The sequence below is a fragment of the Myxocyprinus asiaticus genome, chromosome 38 (assembly GCF_019703515.2).
Source record: "Myxocyprinus asiaticus isolate MX2 ecotype Aquarium Trade chromosome 38, UBuf_Myxa_2, whole genome shotgun sequence".
Taxonomy (NCBI): Eukaryota; Metazoa; Chordata; class Actinopteri; order Cypriniformes; family Catostomidae; genus Myxocyprinus; species Myxocyprinus asiaticus.
In genome coordinates this window covers 35,922,824-35,945,924 of record NC_059381.1, presented here as the reverse complement: position 1 = coordinate 35,945,924, position 23,101 = coordinate 35,922,824, and the positions used below count along the sequence as shown (strand labels likewise).

Here is a 23,101-nt window from a genome sequence, read left to right as displayed (position 1 = left end):
TCTTTCTTCCATGGAACACAAATAGAGATGGTAGACAGAATGTTGGCGATCAACAGCCATCCACTTTCTTTTCATCTTTATTCCATAAAATGAAAGTGAATGGTGACAGGAGCAGTCATTCAGCCTAACAACTTCTTTAGTGTTCCACAGATGAAAGAAAGCCTATGGGTTTGGAACAACTTGAGTAAATGACGACAAAATTTAATTTTGGGTGAATTAAACCTTTAAGAAGGCTAAGAATCTCAAAGCCAAGATATCAGGAGATCCATAACATGATCTATATGATGTCATAATGGGGTCTCTATGATATCATAATGAGGTCTTTATGATGTCATAATGGTGGATATTTTGTATGATGTCATAATCGGGCATCTACAGTATGATGTCATAATTAGGGCTGAAACGATTAGTCGACTTTATCAACAAAGTTGACAATAAAAAATTGTTGACAAAATTTTTCGTTGTTAAATAGTCATTTGATGTCATTTAACGTAACATGAGATCACATTAAACTCTAATGATGACGCGCGAGAGCAGCACTGCAGTTCGCACCTGACTGAGGAGAGGAAGAAAGAACAGCTCACAGTCCAGATGCACTCTAAACTTTCCAAACAGCTTCAGGTGATGTAGATCTCAAAGTATGAGGGGATTATAATGCAAAAATACAAAATAAGTAAATACAGAAGCACTCTCGTTGTGGAATAAGCAGAGCCGGAGCATCTTTAAAGGAAACACCCCGGCGTTAATCTTAAATGCAGTTATATTTAATGCGTTATTAAAGTTATAGAATAATACAGGAGCAGATCATGTAAATTACAACAAACTCCGAACTGGCATTTCTCTGTGCGGTCAGCGCCTCTTCTATGAGTTGCACGAAGAGTCCCGATCTAAGGGGGAGAGATTGAAACTGCACCCGTCTGATGCACACTCGGTTGCGGGGACGCTCATCCCTCGACCGCACACGCTTAATGCAGCTAGATTATAATGTGATGGCTCACGACTTATTGAATCAAAATATATGTCACTGTGCATTTCTTATCTTGAAGAAAATTGCCAATATGCAGCTTTATTAATAAGAGAGAGTTTGTTTTTTTTGTGAGTTAAAGATGGATTGAAGTGAACAGAAAGGTGAGAGAGGAAGTGTTCGCCCCATCATACACTGCAACAAAATACATTTTTGATTTGTTTTTGTTTTGGCTTGTTTTCCAATATAAATATCTAAAACTCCTTTAAAACAACATACATTTACGTTAGCAGCTATACTGCAAAATAAAAAATTGTTATCTGAGAATGTTGAATATAATATTCAAATTATTTAAAAAAGATGCATTCACCTGAGAAGCAGCATATAAGATATTTAGACTTGCTTTTAGAGAACAGATCTTGAATATAAGTATATACACACTTATATACAAAATACATTTATATTTAAGATACATTCTCTTAAAGCAAGTCTAATATCTTATATGTTGTTTCTCAAGTAAATGTATCTTGTTTTAAGGATTTTTAGACAATTTTAAATGGAAACAAGACAAAAACACTTAATAACAATCAGATTTTATGCAGTGAATTTTTTGACTGAATTAAACTTAATAAAAAGTTGTTTTTTTCCCTTTAATTCAGTGAATGTCATTTAGAGATATTTTTAAAAGATGATTTTGTCCTCTTTATTGTTAGTAAGCACGTTTAATAAACCTTTTAAGTCAGGCACAAGCTGAATAATCGGTTAAGAGCTAATGATTAATCGTTGCAATAATCGCAGAATAGCCGAATAATCGTTCTAATAATTGTTCGATTAATCGATTATCAAAATAATCATTAGTTGCAGCCCTAGTCATAATGGGGTCTTTATGATGTCATAATGAGGCCTAAATGACATCATAATGGTGCCTCTATGATGTCATATTGTGGTTAGGGATGTTAATGATTAATCCATAAAACATCATTAATAATTTGATAGATTAATTTTATCGATCATCGATTAATTAATTTCAGGACAAATGCATTCAGTAATCATGCCAGGAGACGTTGATAAGACTGTCTATACAGTAATCCGCCACTAGAGGGCGCTTGCACACTGCATGTCATGTCTTTTGCTCGCATGACAGAACAGAAGCAAAACAAACGGCAGAGATGAAGATGAGGCGGGCTCAGTGTCGTTTCTCTATAAATGAACATTATGTTTTCTGCATGATAGTGTGTTGAAATACAACATGACAACAAGCACTTTTGATCTGTTGGTCTCCTTTTTTCCATCCTAACCTACAACTACGTCAGTGATCGCTGGGAAAGCAGATTCAGCTGACATTTCACCAGCACCGGAGAATTGGTAGGCTATGTTATTTAGGCTACTGTGTTTACGCAGCGTATTATGATTTAATTGAAAAAAAAAAAAATACATCCAAAGGTCCGAAATATCCCATGATCCTCAACATGAAGTTTTAATAAACTCAAATATGTATACAAGTTATATATCTTGTTAATTCTAACAGCAATTCATTAATGGTAATTAAACAATTAATAAATTCATTGTAAACATGGCCTATATGTATTAAAATACACTGAACAGAGAATATTTTAAAGGGAAAATGCCAATACTTGCATTTCTTAAGTGTAATGATGTAACTGATATTGAAACAGTAGGCTACATGCACGTACTGAATTATTTGGAGTCCCCGTGCGTTTTGCGGTATTAACGTTAACGATTAATCAATTAATTGATCGTTAATTACAACGACGATCGATTATGAACATTTCTGAAAATGTACATCCCTAATTGGGGTCTTTATGATAATGAATGAGGCCTCAATGACGTCATTATGGTACCTCAATGATGTCATATTGGAGTCTTTATGATGTCATAATGGGGCCTCAATGATGCCATAAAGGTGGATCTATAATGTCATACTGTGGTCTTTATGAAGTCATAAAGGTAAATCTATGTCATGATGGGGCCTCAAAGATGTCAAAATTTTTTTTTTTATGATGTCATAATAGTTTTGAATCTCATAAGTCCTCTATGATGTCATAATGGGGTATCTACCCTTTTCACAGACTGTGATGATTCGTTTACACCTTATTTAGCAACATAAATCTAACAACTTTATATATTCAATTTTTTAATGATTTAGTGTTAATTTATAACATTATGTTTTGTATTACATAACCCTGGGATACATTGATTAATTACAAAAAATAGTCACCACTTCTGCAATGCAGTTTCTAATACAGCTGCTAAAGGAGAATGACAATAAAACTCATCGTAATCCATCTCTCTCTATAGACCAATCCTATTGTTTACAAATATTTCATTGCGTGCGCAGTACATGGTGGCAGAAAGCCGATAGACTGTTGTATTATATTTGACAGATTAGGGGGGCCTGGGTAGCTCAGCAAGTAAAGACGCTGACTACCACACCTGGAGTCACAAGTTCGAATCCAGGGCGTGCCGAGTGACTCCAGTCAGGCTTCCTAAGCAACCAATTGGCCCAGTTGCTAGGGTGGGTAGTCACATTGGGTTAACCTCCTCATGGTCACTATAATGTGGTTCTCGTTCTCGGTGGGACGTGTGGTGAGATGTGCGTGGATGCCGCGGAGAATAGCGTGAAGCCTCCACATGCGCTATGTCTCCGCGGTAACGCACTCAACAAGCCACATGATAAGATGTGCAGATTGACGGTCTCAGACGCGGAGGCAACTGAGATTCGTCCTCCGCCACCCGGATTGAGGTGAGTCACTACACAACCACGAGGACTTAGAGTGCACTGGGAATTGGGCATTCCAAATTGGGGAGAAAAGGGGAGAAAATAAAATACATTAATTAATTAATTAATTAATTAAAATTTGACAGATTAGATGATTAAATGAAAGCACGACACAAAACCATCATAAATACACAAATATTCTTAGCTATACAATTATTATAATGATACGAGTTAATAACATATCTGTAATAATGTTCGCTTTATATGCTTGTAGGGGTGTGCAACAAACCCATTATCTGTATTTGTATCTGTATCTGTTCATATGACAAAATTATCTGTATCTGTCTTCAGACAGAACTGGGTGTGGGCGGGGCTTAAACTGGAAGTGCGTCAAAACTATATGAAACACCCATTTTTAAATGTTACTCTTACATTTATAGTTTCTATTAATAAAATATGCCTTGTGTATGCCTTTTCATAATAACAGCCTAATAATAATATTTATTCTTTTTATTATTATTATTATTATACAATTATTATTTAAAAATATTCTTTTATTCTTTTTTTTCTTACCAGATGAAGCTGAATTTGTAGGCTACATTAACTATTATGTTGCTAACTGTGGTTTCTCCTGGTATTTCAGATATTAATATCTGCATGAAACAGAATTTTCATTTGTCTGTGCATGTGTAACAACATTATTCTGGAGGCAGGAGGTGTCAAGCAAAATGTGAAATGTCAAGCACACATTTTTCAGTGAATAATAAATACAAACATTAAAATATCAAATCAATATAGCCTACAAACAGGTGAAAGTCCCATAAGTCTATCAGGAATTTTTACGATAGGACACCATTATTTAGTTAAATAATAATAATAATAATAATAATAATAATAATGTTACATTTATATAGCGCCTTACCAGAGGTAGCACAGTTTAAAGAAGAAGAAGAAAAAGACGGAGCATGTTTCAGTTTTTCTGTTTTACATAAGGAGGAATATTCCTAATATATGAATACTCTATGGAGCATTTTAACTTTTTTTTCGGAATAAAGTCTTAACCTGTTAATTACCTTAATTGCTGATGTGAATATAAATTTTGTCAACTTTAAGAGACAGAAAGACGAGCTCCAACGTAAAATCATCACTTCAAGTCAGGAATTTAACATTGCGCTCAGGTTTAGGCTATAAATAAATACATGAGAATCACATGTGAATTCGAGAAGTGAAAAGTATATATGATGTCGTATCTTAAGTAATGTTAAACTTGACAAGCTGCAGACGCGCAAAATTAACACAGACCGCAAACGGAGTCAAGACCGCGCCCATCCAATCTGAAATCACAATGTGCGCATTTTCATTCATAAGGTTTACACTTAAGAAACATTGGAAGCACAGATTTATAAATTCATTGTAATTTTGTATATGTTTATTAAAAATGTCGCTTTATCTTTGTGCCTCTTGGATAGTCAGTCATACGAATATTTTTTATATTATTCAGATGAATCCATTGTTCACTCTGAAGTCATTATTCGTGCCTTTCTGAATAAGGTATTCGGCTTCGGGCACATCTCTATATGTTTGCCGGAAAGCTGTGAGTTATAATGATCTCCTCAGTCCAGTCAGGTCTGTTGATGGCTTGAAGCCACAGCCAACTACGAGAGGCCTCGAAATCATTTTTCAACAACGGAATCCGATAAAAGTTTACTGTTTGTGGACTTCTGTGTGTGACATAAGCGGTGACGTTGTCAAAGGATTGGTCTATAATTTACTCTTTTGAAAAGTTGAGGAAATGCAGTAGTACATTCTTTCTTTAGATGTTGGAGCAAATGGGAAAACAAAAATAATATCTTTTGTGGTCTCCTATTCACTGCTATAGAAGTTTATCCTGCAACAGATTACTTCCGTGTTCCAAACCCGGAAATGTGAAAAGGGTCCATAGAGCCTCACTGAAGCTATAATGGGGCCTCTATGATTTCATTAAACTTCACTCAACTCTGACACGCCAGTTCTTCAGTGTCTGTAGATTATCTGCATTTATAATCTACCACACATTTCCTCAAGGAACAAAGAGAGTCAGTCTTTTAGTGCAAAATGAACAACACAAAGCTAACTTCTGGTGAAGCAAAACAAAGCAGTGCAGGGTTTCTGTACTGTAAGGCTCCCTTATATAGCAGCTGCTGTCACTTTGTCTTGTTGATCAGTGGTCTGCAGTGCTGTCTTTCCACGGGACTAGAATTTCACTGCGGGCCCCTGCAGGAGCTTTGTGTGGTCTGCTGGACTGCTGCCCACTCAGACCAAATTAGAAGCCTGCTATTGTTTTCAATGTTTCCCCTTTTCACTAACACACACATACTCATTCCCAAGTCTGTGAGGTAACAGAGGCTACAACCACTTTAATTGGACTTTTATTGGGTCCTTTAAAAAGGGTCTTATTTCACAACAGCTCTTGGTATCTTAGGGTGTGTTCACACTTGGCAGGTTTGGTTTGATTTATATGAACTCTGGTGCGATTGCTCTGTTAGTGCAGATCATTTGAACAAGTGTGAATGCTGTAACCCGAACCTTGGTGCGCACCAAACAAGCGGACCGAGACAGCCTGAATAGTGGGTCTCGGTCCGCTTCCAAACGAACTCTGGTGCGGTTCGATTGATATATGAATGCAACATGGACCAAAGACGTCTAAACAGACCAAAAACAGGAAGTAATTTGCCTAATACTGACCTCAAGCATACCTGGCTCTTCTCATCATAGGATCTATGTTGCCCATTACAGTTCGGTACAGGCATCGGAACCGCCGTTAGCCGTCCTTGCAGCATATTTTCATTTGTGTGTGCAATGGAGGAATTCCTGGCGCTGTTTTGACTCCTTTACACATTTTATTAGCTCTTCGTTTGTTCTCAGCTGGTAAAAATACCCCCATATATTCATATATATATATATAACGAGCGCATTTCGCCCAGCAGCCAGCATGGTTTTGGATGTTCGGAAAATATACGTCATAAAAGCTGTCCAATCAGGTTGTGAATTTTTCCTGATGCCTTTTGTGTTGTATCGTTAAGTTCGGTGTTAAAAATGCCAGTGTGAACGCTAAGCGAACCAGGACTAAATGTATCATTTTCTTTTTTGTCCGGACCAAGAGGACCAAGAGAACCGAACTACAAGTGTGAACACACCCTTAATGCCCTGTAAACCATATCTTACCAATCATAGTAGTTCCTCCGGCGAGAGCAGCTTTGGTGCCCTGGCTGAAATCATCCACAGTGGTCATGCCTCTGTAGGGCATCTGGAAGTGGGTGTGAATGTCAATTCCTCCAGGAATCACCATTTTCCCGTTGGCTTCAATGGTCTTCACCCCTCCTGGTACTATCAAGTTGTCTCCAATTTGCCTAAAAGTTGACAAGTCACAAGAAATTATAATTCGACGTGACGCTACTGTATCACGATATAATTTACATGATGCTCTATTTTTTGTATCGGAATCTATTAGTTGATTATTCTAATTTTTTTAAATGCATATAAATAATAACATGAATACACCTCATCTATGATTTAAATTTCTGAAATAAAATTCATTTTTTGTGGGCTTAATGTAAAAAATGTCAAGTTGGTGAAACCAACCTGAGATCAAAACAATGAAAACAAGTCTTAAGAGTAAAAAGGATGAAATTATTGAGTATTGAAAAAAAAAATATATATATATATATCTATAATATACACAGTATATAAACTACCGGTCAAAAGTTTTGAAACACTTACTCATTCTTTATTATAATTTTTTTTTTCACATTTTAGAATAATAGTAAAGTCATTAAAATTATGGAATAACATAAATGGAACTATGGGAATTATGTTGTGACTAAACAAAATCCAAAATAAATCAAAACTGTGTTATATTTTAGCATCTTCAAAGTAGTCACCCTTTGCTTAGAATTTGCAGACATGTACTCTTGACATTTTCTCAAACAACTTCTTGATTTATCACCCTGGGATGCTTTTTAAACAGTATTGAAGGAGTTCCCATCTATGTTGGGCACTTATTGGCTGTTTTTCTTTATTATTTGTCATCAATTTCAAAAACTCTTTTTTTTTTAATTAAATTTTAGTTTTATAATGAAATAAATTATTATGGTGGCACAATTATATTTTTGTCTGCAAAACTAATTTCAAACATTTAAGCATACACCTTCAGATCAAAAGATTTTTAAGATCATGAGAAACATTTCAGTCAAGTGTTTCAAAACTTTTGACCGGTAGTGTATGTATATATATATATATTTGAACAGCTCTCAAGACTGTGTGTCAAGGTCAATATGTCTCTTAAAGCGATAGTTCAGCCAAACACTCACCCTCATGCCATCCCAAATGTGTATGACTTTCTTTCTTCTCCTGAACACAAACAAAGATTTTAAGAAGAATATTTCATATCTGTAGGTTCATGCAATGCAAGTGAATGGTGACCAGAATTTTGATGGTCCAAAAAGCACATAAATGTAGCATACAAGTAATCCACACAACTCCAGTGGTTAAATACATATCTTCAGAAGCGATATGATAGGTGTGAATGAGAAACAAATTAATTTGAAGTCTTTTTTTTTTTTTTTTTTACTATAAATTCTCATCCCTGTCCAGTAAGTGGTAGATCCAGTAGGTCCAGTATGCACGAAGAATGTGAATCTCCAAAATCAAAAGAATAAGAATTCTTAGGAGAGAAGAGAGTGAAAGTGGACATTTATGGTAAAATAGGACTTAAATATTGATCTGTTTCTCACCCACATCTATCATATCACTTCTGAAGACATGGAATAAACCACTGGAGTCTGGATTACTTTATGCTGCATTTATGTGCTTTTTGGAGCTTCAAAGTTCTGGCCACCATTCACTTGCACTGTGATGACCTACAGAGCTGAGATATTCTTATAAAAATCTTCGTTTGTGTTCTGCTTAAGAAAGAAAGTCATACACATCTGGGATGGCATGAGGGTGAGTAAATGATGAGGGAATTTTCATTTTTGAGTGAACTATCCCTTTAAAATATCAATTTACCTTTTTATGACATGGCAAGTTTAGTTCAGGTTGTCAAATGGGTAAAAAACCAAGAAAACTTCATGATATTCTTGATTTAAAAAAATCATGGTACTCTTTACCTTGAAAACATTTTTAAAATAATGATTAAGATGTGTACACTCATCTGTATTCAAGGTGTAAGGAATACATGCTATTATGTTTTTTCTAAATGGTTGCACCACTTTTTAAGTCATTTTTGTTCACTTTTTTTAAAAATGGTATAAAAGTAAAAAAAATAAAATACAAGATGTAAAAATGCATGTGTAACTGTCACAAAATAAACTAGATTATTGCCTTTTCATCATCTTAGACATACTTAATTGTCAATGACACTAACTGACCCCCTAACTGACCTACTGTGTGTGGGTTTGGGTGGTTTTTAGGTTATAAACTGGTAATTACAAGGGTATTATGCTATAAATGTGGTTTATGAGGACATTTCTAGTGTCCCCATGATTCAAATCACTTAAAAAACATACTTAACAATGTTTTATTGAAAATGTAAAAATGCAGAAAATTTTGTGAGGGTTAGGTTTAGGGGTGGGGTTAGGGGATAGAATCTATAGTTTGTACAGTATAAAAATCATTATGTCTATGGAGAGTCCTCATAATAATAGCTGTACCAACATGTGTGTGTGTGTGTGTGTGTGTGCGTCTTACTTGATGACCCCATCCTCCATATAGATGTCTGCATAGAAAGACTGATCATCATTCACAATCCGACCACCTTTAATCAAAAGCCTCTCACTCTGACAAAATATAAAACAGAGAGAGAGAGAGAGAGAGAGAGAGAGAGAGAGAGAGGATGAGGATATTTATTTAGATCAACATCTACACCACAAAACACAAAACAAATGTATAAATGAATGCAAGGTTTGTATAATTCAGTTTGCAAATAGCAACCTACAATTTTCACCTCTTACAACTTAAATATAGTTCAAAATCGCAATTGCAATATTTCATTATCCCAAATGGAAGTTGTGTAACATACAGTAGCAGACTATACAATTGTCAACCCAACTGGAATGGTAGCAAGATGCTCAAGCGTCTAACAAAAAAGTTTGAAGAAACTAGGAAAGTTGAAGACAGAAAACATAACAGAAAAGACCTGAAAACTTTGATTATTAACAGGTCACTTTCTTATGTAACTTAAGGAAATCCACAGAAATACTGCTCAGTGTCTGGGTAAGTTAATTGTCAACATATTTTTTGCATTGATTTTGGGAGAATCTGTTAACATTTAAACATGTTAAAATGTATTAAATTGAGTTGAAAGTACAACACTCGTATTAGCAGCCGAAAGCACAATCAAATATGCCAAAATATTTAATAAACACACAAGCAATGGTTAGGGTGTGTGAATGATGGGTGAATGACGGGTGTTCAAATTCATTTCTTGTGTTTTTCTTTTTATAATGACCAATACTTTAAATGACTACTGATTCAGTAAGTGAAACTTACAATTCATGAGATTGATTCAGATCGATAAAGTTATGAGGAAAGTGTAGACATTTAAGAAGGGGTGAAAGAGTCACAGCTCTGACTGCTTTACTTTATTAAGTGTACAGTATAAGGGAACATACCAATACGGTCCATGTAATAAAATTAAACATGAAAAACTAGAAGCACTTGTGTAAAAACTCCTGGAAAAATCAATTCACTATGATCCCTGAGTGCAGTTTAGATCATAAGTTATTAAGTTTATGTGGATTGATATGTCATGGGGGAGGTAATGCAGAGTAATGCAGAGCTAGCAGAAAATATGAACCATAGAGCATGATTTGATATCCAAAATGAAATGCAGCTTTCTGAATACACCCCTCATCTGCTGTTGATCAAACAAAGAGTTAGTCCCGCCCCCAACTCACGCCATTTGTTGAGTTATGTTGTTCTAAACAAACACGGGAATTTTCATAGTGCCACAGAGACACAGTGTTTACAGTTTTCGAGTAAATGAACCTATGAATGGCTCACTTATAGTTGTCCCTGAATATAGACCTTTTTCACAGACTGTGATGACATGTTTCTGCCTTATCAGCATAAATCTCGCAAATGTTTTTTTTATATTATACATTTTTTAAATATTGAGTGTAAATTTAAAACATTACGATTTGTGTTATATTACCCTAGAATTAGTTTTAAAAACTGAATTACCACAGCTGTGAGGGGGTTTCGATTACAGCTGCTGAGAAAGTGACAGTAAATTTGGCATCTTCTCCCATCTGACTGACTTAATCCACCACTCTCTATTTTATTTTTTATTTTTTCTCTTCTGGAATGTCATTCAAATGTAATAGTGGATTTTTTCTTTTGCTCTTGGAGCAAATGGGTGAGTGAAAATAATATTTGCTGTAATCTCCCATTCACTCCCATTCACTGCTGTCACAGTTTACCCTGCAAGCATTTACTTCTGCGTTCCAAAACCCAGAGTGTGAAAAAGGTCTGTTAAGCTGAGATAGAGGAAAGTATTTTAATGCTGAAAAAGTTACATCAGCTTAAAGCTGGGATACGAGAAAGTATTTTAACATTAAAAAACGTGCACTTCAAGTTATTTATCATGGTAAAAAAACATCAGAATGTTAATTCATGACTGTGCAGCTAAATAAGGCTAAGGGAAGGTTTGCTGGGTTTTTAGTGGCACACATCTCTATCCATCACTTCAAATAAGAGTCAAAATGATCAGAGTGATGTTTCTGCAGTGGCGTCTAAGGCTCATTATTTCTGGTGGGGCACAAACAATCACTTAACCCGATTTCAAAAATTTTGGAAACATTGACGGATAATTCCAAATGCTGTCCGTCATTTTGACGCTGTGTGTGTGTGTGTGTGCCCTGTTTATTCCCTGGTATTAAGATGCGTTAAGAAGTCTATTAACAGGCACCATCATCATTTACACCACGGTAATATGAGTCTCTTCTGAGTTTGGATTTTGAGTAGAGGGTCTCTGATTTCATGATTGCATACAACAATCATTACTTCAGTGTTTTCATGCATGATAATAAAGTGCAAAAATATATAATAACGAAAAGAAAGTGTGAAAAAAGTGGCACAGCCTTTCAGCCAATTACACTTGCATTAGAGCAGAATTGTCAGTTATTTTAGTGAAGTAACTATTAACTTCATAGTTAATAGCTTCAGAAACATGCCTCTCATCTGTGACACTTTATGTTGATATCAGGGACACTGAATTTATTAATCTAATGCAAAGCAATGCATCAACAATGTTCCTCAAAGTTTTCAAGAGTCAATATGCTGTTTCAGATGCTGTTTCTGAGGCAGAAAACATCCAAAGCTGTCTCTGGCAGAAATATTAGATAATAATATTTAAATAGAGAACATTTAGATTTATGTCAGAAAAACTTCAATTTTGTGCAAAAAGGGTTGCACCTAGGTGACTGACAAACATATTTTCATGAGCTCAATCATATAAAGGCTTTCTCAAGGGAAAGTTGAAGGTCTGTTTTTGACATAGACAAAAACCCAGGAAAACAGGAAGTCTGAATGGGGCGAAAACCCTTTGACACACAAATGATCCCCCATTGTCTTTCAACAACGCAACGTTTGGAAATCTAGCCAAGACCCCTTTGATTTGTGAAATAAAAAATTTTAACACATAATCCAATGACATATAGAACACTTTAATATATATATATATATACTGTATATTTAAGAAATGTTTCATGTCTTAATAGTAGCATGCTAGTGTAGATGTGCAATCGGTGCACATCAACAGTAACTAAGTTTCCACACAAGGATTTTTTGCGGAAAAAGTTTTAGCGCATCACAATAAAGCTGATGGAAACACAAAACTTTCATAAGTGTCGACATAATATTTTCCCGTTTAACTCTAATGCATAAACTAATGTCGATACTTCAAAAGTCGTGAAAAACTGGTTTGGAAACACTTTTTGTCGAGAAAATTGGCATTGACGTAAAAATGTAGTGTGTTAATCATGACGACAAGGAATACATCCTTGGAAGCCAATTTATTGTACGTGATTATGGATTGATCTTAATGGCATATAGATCCGATGCTGCAAACATGACACTTCCAGGAGTGCCAACACAAATATCTCGTATCATGCACATCGACAAGTGCACGGAGGACAATTTAATGGCCACTCTTTGCGATTAATTTAATCCATCCGTTTATTTATTAAAGTTGCTTTTCCACACCATTCAAAATAATAGACAGCAGTCATGGAATTATCCCATAATACAAAAAAAACATCATTTCTATGCACAAAGATAAAAAAATAAAATAAACAATACTAGGAGAAAAGCATCAGTGTGCTTTTTTTGGAACACTAACATATAGCCCAATTCTATAAAATTATTGTTTAGCTTACTTTTGAAAAATGCTGGCAAAATTCCCTGAATTAAATTAAAATGTTTTAAAACATTTAAATATTTTAAATCGAACCCTCTTTACCTCAGATCACATTTGCTGAGCTTCTTCAGAAAATGTAAATTGCATTATGATGCTAAAATGAATTTTAGATGACAATCAAATTCAGTTGGTCGTTAAAAGTTGCTGGACAAATATGCGGGAATGTATCATATGTAAACCCTGATATTACACCGCATCAATTATTCTTTAATAGCTGTGCACACAGCATATACACATCAATAGATGATCCTTATACTAAGACTGAAAGTTTCCCTCATTAATTGGTGCAGGTTGCCAGCTTGAACAGGGCCATGATGATTTGCTTTCGGGTTGGAACCGGTGGCAACCTGTGATAGGCGCAACATCAGGACCAATATTACAGTTCTATCAGAAGGGCAACTGCTCCCTTTTGATTGCAATTCCTGCTCTTTTGATTTGCATTTATTTGTGAAATTAAAATGACAGAAAAGTGGATGGAAACTAGGCTAGTGACAGCTTACTCCAATGAATCAAATTACTTTCTTATATATGATTATTTTGCAATAAACTTTAAATACTTTCTTTTGTACTTTTACTCAATGATTAATATTTGAAAATGAAACAAACATTTTTTTTACTTTTTTTGAGCAAATGAACTACAATCTCATGAAGCATTGCAAATGATGTAATCGAATTTACATTGGAAAAGTATAAAACTATTGATTTAAAGTTCTTGATTATAAGTATATGAACAGTATATTTTATTGTATTTTTTGCAAAATATTCAGATACAAATATCTAAGTAGTTTTAGAGTGTTGGGAGGGTGACTAGATTGCGTCATTCACAGTGCATCACGGGGGTGGGCAGTCACTGCAGAGCTCTTTTGGCTGGTATTGTTTGTCGTGATTCTCCGATTGGTGGATCTCTGTTCAGGATCATGGGTAGTATAGTTCTTCTTCAGGAATTCAGCATATTAAACATGGTTTTATAAAAACAAAGTTTAAATATTGTGGACTGATGGCTTTAACAGAAGCATATACCATTGATTAACAACCTCAAAGCTCAAGGTTTATGAGTTAGCATTAAAAATGAAGTACCCTATGGAGAAAATTAATAGGATTTTTACTTCCGGAACCAGATTGTTGCTCTATATTTGCAATGCTTCACAGGATTGTAGTTAATTCCCTCATAAAAGACAGTAAGTCTTGTACCTTTGTCTTTTTTCCAATTTTTAAACATTTTTTGCTTCAAATCAAAGTTTGAAATATTGTGATTCAACTGGTTGGATCAAGCTGGTTGGTTTGGTTAATTGCTCATTTTTTTCAATCCCTATGGAGAAAATAAATGGGAAAAATACTACCAGAACTAAGGCCTCTGAAAAAGTGGGCATTCACTGTTGTGCTCTATAGACAGAAAATTCTAAGAATACCAGAGGCCCATCTGAGCCATGCACACAAACAGTGCAGTCATTTGTTGTTGCTTATTTTGTGTGTGTGTGTGTGTGTGTGTGTGTGTGTGTGGGGAGGGGAGGAAGGACACAGCCAAAGAGTGTTGAGCCAAAGGACATTAAGGCGTGGAGTATAAGCCATGCTTGCACACAGAAACGGGCTGGGATTGAAGAAAATCACTCTGTATGCATCCAGGGCAGCAGTCTTGTTGCCTGGTGACAAAAATATTTACCATGCACTTATGACAGTTTATTCTTTTTTTGCCAGTAAAGTAGTCAAAACACTGGAACTTACCAATAGAAATACACAATGACCAACATCTATTACACTACAACACACATCCACCCTGTCCTATGAGTTAGTTAATTGGGTTGTTATGGCAACTAAGATCCCGGCTGGTTTCTAAAACATGATCTTCTTACAAACTGCCCATATGATGTCTTCTTCCCTCGTGTAAGGGGCGACAAGAAGCGGAGTGCCTAAAACCCCCTTAACCATGGTAAAATCACTTTAACGCACAGCCTTGAGTGACTTATTGCTTTTACAAAATGTCGGCAACAACAATGTTGAAAAACAAATTCAAGAGTCAAATTTATTAAAATTAATCATCATTGTAAACAATTCTTCTGCCAAGTATTATAGTTCATTAGTCTGCTACGCTGTTTACGATTGGTAAGCAACATAGCAACTTATGGTGCATTCACATCATGTCAGAATTACCGTAATTACGAGATTCAGAATTGTAAAAAGCATTCACGTCTTCGTAAAACTCATAACTACAAGTTGTAAACTCTGATTTCTATTGCTACGTTCATGTCATGTCAGAATTACCGTAATTATGAGATTCACAATTGTAAAAAGCATTCACGTCTTTGTAAAATTCTTAATTACAAGCTCTAGGCACGGAATTCTATTGCTGTATTCACGTCATCTCTGAATTACTGTAATTATGAGATTCCGAATTGTAAAAAATATTCACGTCTTCGTAAAGCTCATAATTACAAGTTGTAAAACTGGAATTCTATTGCTGGGTTCACATCACGTCCGAATTACTGTAATTATGAGATTCCGAATTGTAAAAAACGTTCACGTCTTCGTAAAACTCGTAATTACAAATTGTAAACTCTGAATTCTATTGCTGCATTCACATCATGTCTGAATTACTGTAATAATGAGATTCCGAATTGTAAAAAGCATCCACGTCTTCATAAAACTGTTAATTACAAGTTGTAAAACTGGAATTCTATTGCTGGGTTCACATCACGTCCGAATTACTGTAATTATGAGATTCTGAATTGTAAAAAGCGTTCATGTCTTTATAAAACTCATAATTACAAGTTGTAAACTCTGAATTCTATTGCTACGTTCATGTCATGTCAGAATTACCGTATTTATGAGATTCAGAATTGTAAAAGCATTCGTCTTTGTAAAACTCGTAATTACAAGCTGTAGGCACGGAATTCTATTGCTGCATTCACGTCATGTCTGAATTACTGTAATTATGAGATTCTGAATTGTAAAAAGTGTTCACGTCTTCGTAAAACTCATAATTACAAGTTGTAAAACTGGAATTCTATTGCTGGGTTTACATCACGTCCGAATTACTGTAATTATGAGATTCTGAATTGTAAAAAGCGTTCATGTCTTTGTAAAACTCATAATTACAAGTTGTAAACTCGGAATTCTATTGCTGCATTCACATCATGTCGAAATTACTGTAATTATGAGATTCCGAACTGTAAAAAGTGTTCACGTCTTCATAAAACTCATAACTACAAGTTGTAAACTCTGAATTCTATTGCTACGTTCATGTCATGTCAGAATTACCGTATTTATGAGATTCAGAATTGTAAAAAGCATTCGTCTTTGTAAAACTCGTAATTACAAGCTGTAGGCACGGAATTCTATTGCTGCATTCACGTCATGTCTGAATTACTGTAATTATGAGATTCTGAATTGTAAAAAGTGTTCACGTCTTCGTAAAACTCATAATTACAAGTTGTAAAACTGGAATTCTATTGCTGGGTTCACATCATGTACGAATTACTGTAATAATGAGATTCCGAATTGTAAAAAGCATTCATGTCTTCATAAAACTGTTAATTACAAGTTGTAAACTCAGAATTCTATTCCTGGGTTCACATCATGTCTGAATTACTGTAATGATGAGATTCTGAATTGTAAAAAGCGTTCATGTCTTTGTAAATCTCGTAATTACAAGTTGTAAACTCGGAATTCTATTGCTGCATTCACGTCATGTCGCAATTACTGTAATTATGAGATTCCGAACTGTAAAAAGCGTTCACGTCTTCGTAAAACTCGTAATTCTATTGCTGCATTCACATCATGTCGGAAATATTGTAATTATGAGATTACGATTTTTAAAAAGCATTCACGTCTTCATAAAACTGTTAATTACAAGTTGTTAACTCAGAATTCTACCGCTAGGTTCACATCATTTCTGATCATTTTTACAGGTGTGAGTTTATCATCATTGTACATGCATTCAAACATTGCTCATCCAATCAAAATTTGGAGTTGGAACTATCCATTTTACCCACAATTTGCCTGACCAAGCACAGGGCGGCGCCATGATGATTCTGAATGCCGCTTGACTGTTTTCTGGTTCTGGTCTCCATGAAGAGCAAAACGAGCGATCCAGACAGAGAACAACAGCCATTTTAAGTGTGCAGTAAGTCTGAGTAAAAATTACTTCAGCCTCAACTTGTGCAGTTGCTGGCTGTCATAACAACTCAAAGAAGTTAATTATCTCAACGAAACTAACCTCGGGCCATCGCTTTATGCCATCTACACACGGTCATTGTGACTCGGCAAAATATTGGCACTATGGAGCCACATGTTTTTTTATTTGCCAATATTTCAAATGTAATATGCTAAACATCAAATTTTCTACTAAAAACATACGCTGATGCATCTGATTGTGTACAATGGATACTGGAAAATTAAAATAGATTTCTGTTTTGAATCGTGGAACACTTCCGTGTTCAGGAAAATGGTGGATAATATGTTAATTGGACATGTAACATTGTCATCCAATGGTATTCTTTGTGTTTCTTGGAGTACAGTGTAAATACCATGCTACATGAATATGATAATCATTCAGTACCATGGCACACAAAAATACCATGGTATTATTGTACTTTGATACAGCCACAGTACTTTTTGTAGGGTTGGACCCCTTTAGCTGACAGGCCTGATGCTAATGTGCAGAAATAGATCATTCAGTAGGGAAGGTCACAGCTGAACAAAAATATTGATGTCCTGTTACCCGCTCTGTTCTAGGATTTGAAAACATCAGGGGCTGAGGGCCAAACATCAGGGGCTAAGGGTATGGTCAATGTTCTTAATTATCCTGTTATTATTTTACAGTGTGAAAAACTGCTACAAAGGATTCTGTCCACAAGGTGGGCGTCCAAATGATTCAGAGTGAATTGCAAACTGATTTAGAACATTTTGCAAACCTGTTTGAGCAATTCATAAAAATAAAATAACAGACTGAAATGAGTGATTCATTTGCAAATCAGGCAATGCTAGTTCTGATTCTAAACATGCAATTTTAGCAAGGCCTGTCAATCAATTAAAATCTGTAAAACGCATCAACGTCATTACATGACATGCCAGTTAATTAATCAAATTAATCGCAAATAATCACACGTATCTGTATAAACTGAGAATGGCCCCCAAACAAAGATCATTAAAAATAAATAATAGGGGTGGGTAAAAATATAGATTTCCTGTTCCATCGTGATCTTGATTTGAACGATCTCGATATCAAGATCTGTCTTTTACTCTATGCAAAACCCTCCACTACAATGAGAGGAAATTACTTGCATTTGCAAATGTATATATTTGTTCAGGTAAATGTTCAGGTTTCCCTCACCAGTAATCGTGTAGTATAGTGGTGAAGTAATCAGTATGAGATCCTTTTCACTGCGTTTTGAGAGTAAAAGTTGTTCTGTGTAATGTGTGTCCAAAGACGAGATCCACACAACCCATTTGTCATTGAAAAATGTCACTTTTAATACCCTTTCTGTTCTCTACAGTCAGTTGTGTATCAAAAACAACAAATAATAAACATTTAATTCTAATCATATATAATATCATATTTATTGATTAAATACATTGATTTGTTCATTTATAAAAAGCTAAAACGTGACCAAAATTATGAGAAACTAATAAAATATAATTAGTCAAATTTATATTTTCATATTGTACCTACTTAGAAGGTTCCCTGTATAATTAACAGCATTAGCTGGGAGAGAAGTTAATTAATATGTAAGCAAAAGGAACTTTATAACTAAAAGAAACCCATATGAATCGACATCGAATCGTATTGAATCGAGCGCTTGCGAACTGGAATCATATCGAAACATTTCTGTGTCAATACCCAACCCTAATAAATAAAACATAATAATGTAATTTTATACACACTGTGGCAGAACAACCAGACCCTCCTCACGTCATCATCGCCCGCCTTTTCTAAGGGCCATAATTCAGCCAGGAACACAATGGGAGTGGGCAGGAGATTGGAGAGGTGCAATTTAATAAGCCTTCTTTGGCAGGGGATGATGAGGCACACCAGATGTGAATAGAGACTTATCACCGCTGTGTTAAAACATAGAGCACGCCTCTCCTCAAGAGGTCGGCCTCCTCCCCCAAATGCATGCATGCTGGCATCCTCGCAGGTCCAGGACCACTCCCTGGAACCCCGGGCTTATCTACATATGCATCAGACAGATGCTTTTGTAGAGTCTCACTGGTTTTCACTTGCATCATAAACACAGCTTTAAAGGTGCACTCAATATTTTTTTAATTTTCATCTTGGACTTACACTGACACCTAGTGGTGTGGATGCAGCATCATTCAAATGCTAATAGTTTTCAGTTACCAACACCATTATAGAAATTCACTATTCACAGTCAGCAATAATTATCTTAATTCATAAGTAAAGGGTCCAATGACAGGGAAGTTACTGAGATTAAGCGAGTAGTATGTGGCTGATCATGTGATCCTAACATGACAGCCCCCATGAGGGGACCCTCTCCATGTAGAATAAAACAGCTTTTATAAGGTTACTGATATGATTGGTGTCTTCATCTCATGTGAGTGCTCATGATTGTATACATATGTTTAAAAATGAAAATTTGTTTCTTTAGGAGTAAAACATTTTAAATTAGAAAAAAATTACTGAGTGCACTTTTAAAATGAAATTTGTGTCTCGAGACAGTTGCAATCTGTTGCGCTTCGTCCAGCTATCAACGCATCCTGGCTCTCCTTCTGTGGCTGCGCTGCTTGTGAGGTTTGTTGAGGCATGCTGACTGCCCCCTTCTAACGCAGCTCATAAAAACACAAAGATGTTTAATGTACTTTAAGCTTGAATTGCTGCAATGGTAGGAAAATACGTAGTTTTATACACAATTTACGTACGATTCTTGAAGCATGATTAATTGTGTGAATTTTTTTCTGAAACTATGGGGTTATCCCTGCAGGCATAGCCAATCTCTGAAACTCTTTAAAAACTAACCAGTTTTAATTGGCAGATAGCGCTTTTTGCTCTGCCTCCCTCGCGAGTCAGCGGGCATATATAATGGCGGTGCAGAGTGCTATCTCTTCAGAATTTTCTCCTTCAGGGTACCGATAATCTTTCTCTTGTACTCTGCACGAAACTTAATTTCGCTCTACTAGAATCGGCATCAAGATCTGCACCTCTCACAGTGGGTGGATGAGAGTTTTCTTCTACCCCCTGTGGTGCTCTGGTGGTTGCGGATTACTACATTCACCAATGAACAGCAGTGTATAGAATTTCCCTCCTGTGAGACAGCGAGCGGGCGAGACATTTTCGCCGCTTTACAGTGAACGGATTATTCTGCGGCCTGTGGGCCTCAACGTAAAGTATCATTTGAATTATTGGATTGTATTGGATTTTCTGTAAGCATGTAACATAAGCGCTACAGCCTGATTGTGTTTGAATGTGTATTTGTATACTGTGCATAATCGTAAAAGAGCTGTTTGCTTAACAGCGTCTTTCCACAAGCACATGAAAACCCTCTGTTTGGCAGGCACGGGCGCTGTTTTACGGACTGCGGCGCTCATTGAGGCTGACTGTGTTCACTGTGAAGACACTTGCTCTCAGCTCGTTTTTCGTTCTGAAAGCCGAAGCCATCCCCCTCTCCTCCCGCTATACTCCTGCGGCTTCTGAAGAACTGCATGAGGGAGGCGTGTGATTACGGGGAATAGAGCATGGAGATTTGAGGAGGATTTATCGCCGGCTCTTGCCTTGTGTTTCTCCTCTCCTCTACATCAAGTGTCTTTGCCTGTTCAACACAAGCGCTGTGATTACCTGGGCAGAGCCCACGCTGACACAGCACTCGCCGAGTTTGACTGCATTTTTGGTGGCCGCATAAAAACCTCAAAACAATTTGCTCTCCACTCGCTTTAGTTCTAAAAGCCGCAGCCGGTCCTCTCTACTCCCGTCATACTCCGCATGAGGGAGGCGCGTGAGGATGGGATATAGAGCACGGAGAACTTGAGGATGCTTTGTCACCGGTTTGCACCGTGCGTTACTCTTCTTCATGTAAAGCGGCTTCGTCTGCCCAGTATGGCCGTGATGCACGCCGTGCATGATGCAATCACATTTTGCGGAGTTTATGATTAGAGGGGTGCTATGTCACTAACATTATCCCTGCCTGGCACACAGCGCTTGTTGAGTTTGATCGTGTTATTGCGAGCGTGTAATACTCAAATGCTTTGCTCACGACCTGCTTCTAAGGAAACTGACGCCATTCCCCTCTCTTCCCTATATCTAGCAAGGACGGGACACAGAGCACGGAAAATATGAGGGTTATTTTCGCCAGCTTGAGCTTGCATCCCTTCTCTTCTCCATATCCAGCGGCCTTGCTTGTTCCGTGTCGATTGACGGCTCGTTCCGTCATGCTGTAGTCGTTCGCAGTGGTTCATGTCAGGGATACTTTGTCACTGGGCTACATTAGTGGACATGTACGCACTCAGGTGATGCCATTTACCGTAATTTCCCCCCATGGGCAGGAAAACTGCACAAAGTGGCAATGCCTGAAGATAAAAAATATATAAAAATAAAATAAAAAATAAAAAAACAATGTTCACCGTGCTGGCGTGCCTCCGAGTTTCGCTGGTGCCATTCTTCCAGAGCTGTTTGAACAGCTTATTATGGCTTGACGTTCTCCTATTCAGTGATAGTTCAAGTCTCTGGCGCTGTCGCCTTGCTATGCTTATTAAACATGCTTTTCGTTCGCTTTCCGTTGCGAGCAGACTGTGTCATTTCCTCTGTAATGCAGGATGTTTCACCCTGTTTTTAAAATGGTTGGCAACATGCCAGGAGACGGCTTATGTTTCAACAGAATTTTTAGGCGCCTCCATATCACTTAATAGCCATCTCACTTTCACTGCTGCTGCGAGCTGGGAATAAGTTAGTGCCTTGACACAGATCATTTCAATGCCTGTTTGTTCTGTTGTTGACACTGTGCCGCAACGCACTGATTTTAGGCGCCTCAATATAGCCTAATAGCCCTCTCACTTTCCCTGCTGTCGTGAGCTGGAAATTAGGTTCTGCTACGTTCCGAGCACAACTACGTGCTACAATTCGTGAGGCTGCCACCTCGTATCAATGCCATTATGTCATCCACCGTAACGGTGCAGGACGTGCCGAATCTCTGCTCAGAGATAATAAGTCTCCTCACAAAAGACACGATAGAGTTGGCATCAGCGGACAATGTCCACAATGGATTCCACAGCCACTATTTTCTAGTCGCCAAAAAGGATGGAGGATTACGTCCTATTTTGGATCTGAGACGACTGAACAGAGCACTCATGATGTTTTCGTTCAAAATAATTTCTCAGAAACATGTTTGTTCTATGGACTGGTTTGTATCGATTGACCTGAAAGATGCTTACTTTCATGTACGCTTAGCCCCTCATCACAGGCCATTCTTGAGATCTGCCTTTGAGGGGACTGCTTACCAGTTTATAGTCCTGCCTATAGCCTTATCCCTAGCTCCTCATACATTCACGAAATGTGTTGATGCAGCGCTTGCTCCGCTGGGGCTGAGCGGTGTTCGCATTATGAATTACCTCAACAACTGGTTGCTCTTAGCACAATCAGAGTACCAAGCTTGCAAACACAGAGACCTGTTTCTTGCACATTTGGAGCATTTGAGACTGAAAGTCAACTGGTCGAAGTGTATGTTAACGCTCAGCTTCAGATTTCCTTCCTGGGCATGAATATCAACTAAGTCTCTATGATGGTGTGCTTGACGGAAGAATGCGTTCATTCAATTCGCCGGTGTTTGAACATTTTCAAGCTGGGAAAAATGTTTCCACTGAAGCTTTTTCAATGAGCCCTGGGCCTCATGGCCTCTGCAACTGCGGTCACCCTGCTGGGACTACTGCGGATGAGACCCCTTCAGTGCTGGCTCAGACTGAAGGTACCCCATTATTCATGGCATCACAGCTGCTT

At 36.9% G+C, this 23,101-nt stretch overlaps 1 protein-coding gene across 2 annotated transcripts in view; it reads right to left on the bottom strand.

Annotated features, from left to right (window-relative positions):
* Positions 1 to 23,101, bottom strand: part of LOC127429132 (dihydropyrimidinase-related protein 3-like) — an 88,660-nt gene that overhangs the window by 42,271 nt on the left and 23,288 nt on the right. For both annotated transcript variants that reach the window (XM_051677973.1, XM_051677972.1), the window contains exons 2-3: positions 9,432 to 9,520; positions 6,909 to 7,093 (exon numbers count right to left, since the gene is read on the bottom strand). In XM_051677973.1, the coding sequence (XP_051533933.1) occupies positions 6,909 to 7,093; positions 9,432 to 9,520 (274 nt within the window). The remainder of the gene's footprint in view (positions 1 to 6,908; positions 7,094 to 9,431; positions 9,521 to 23,101) is intronic.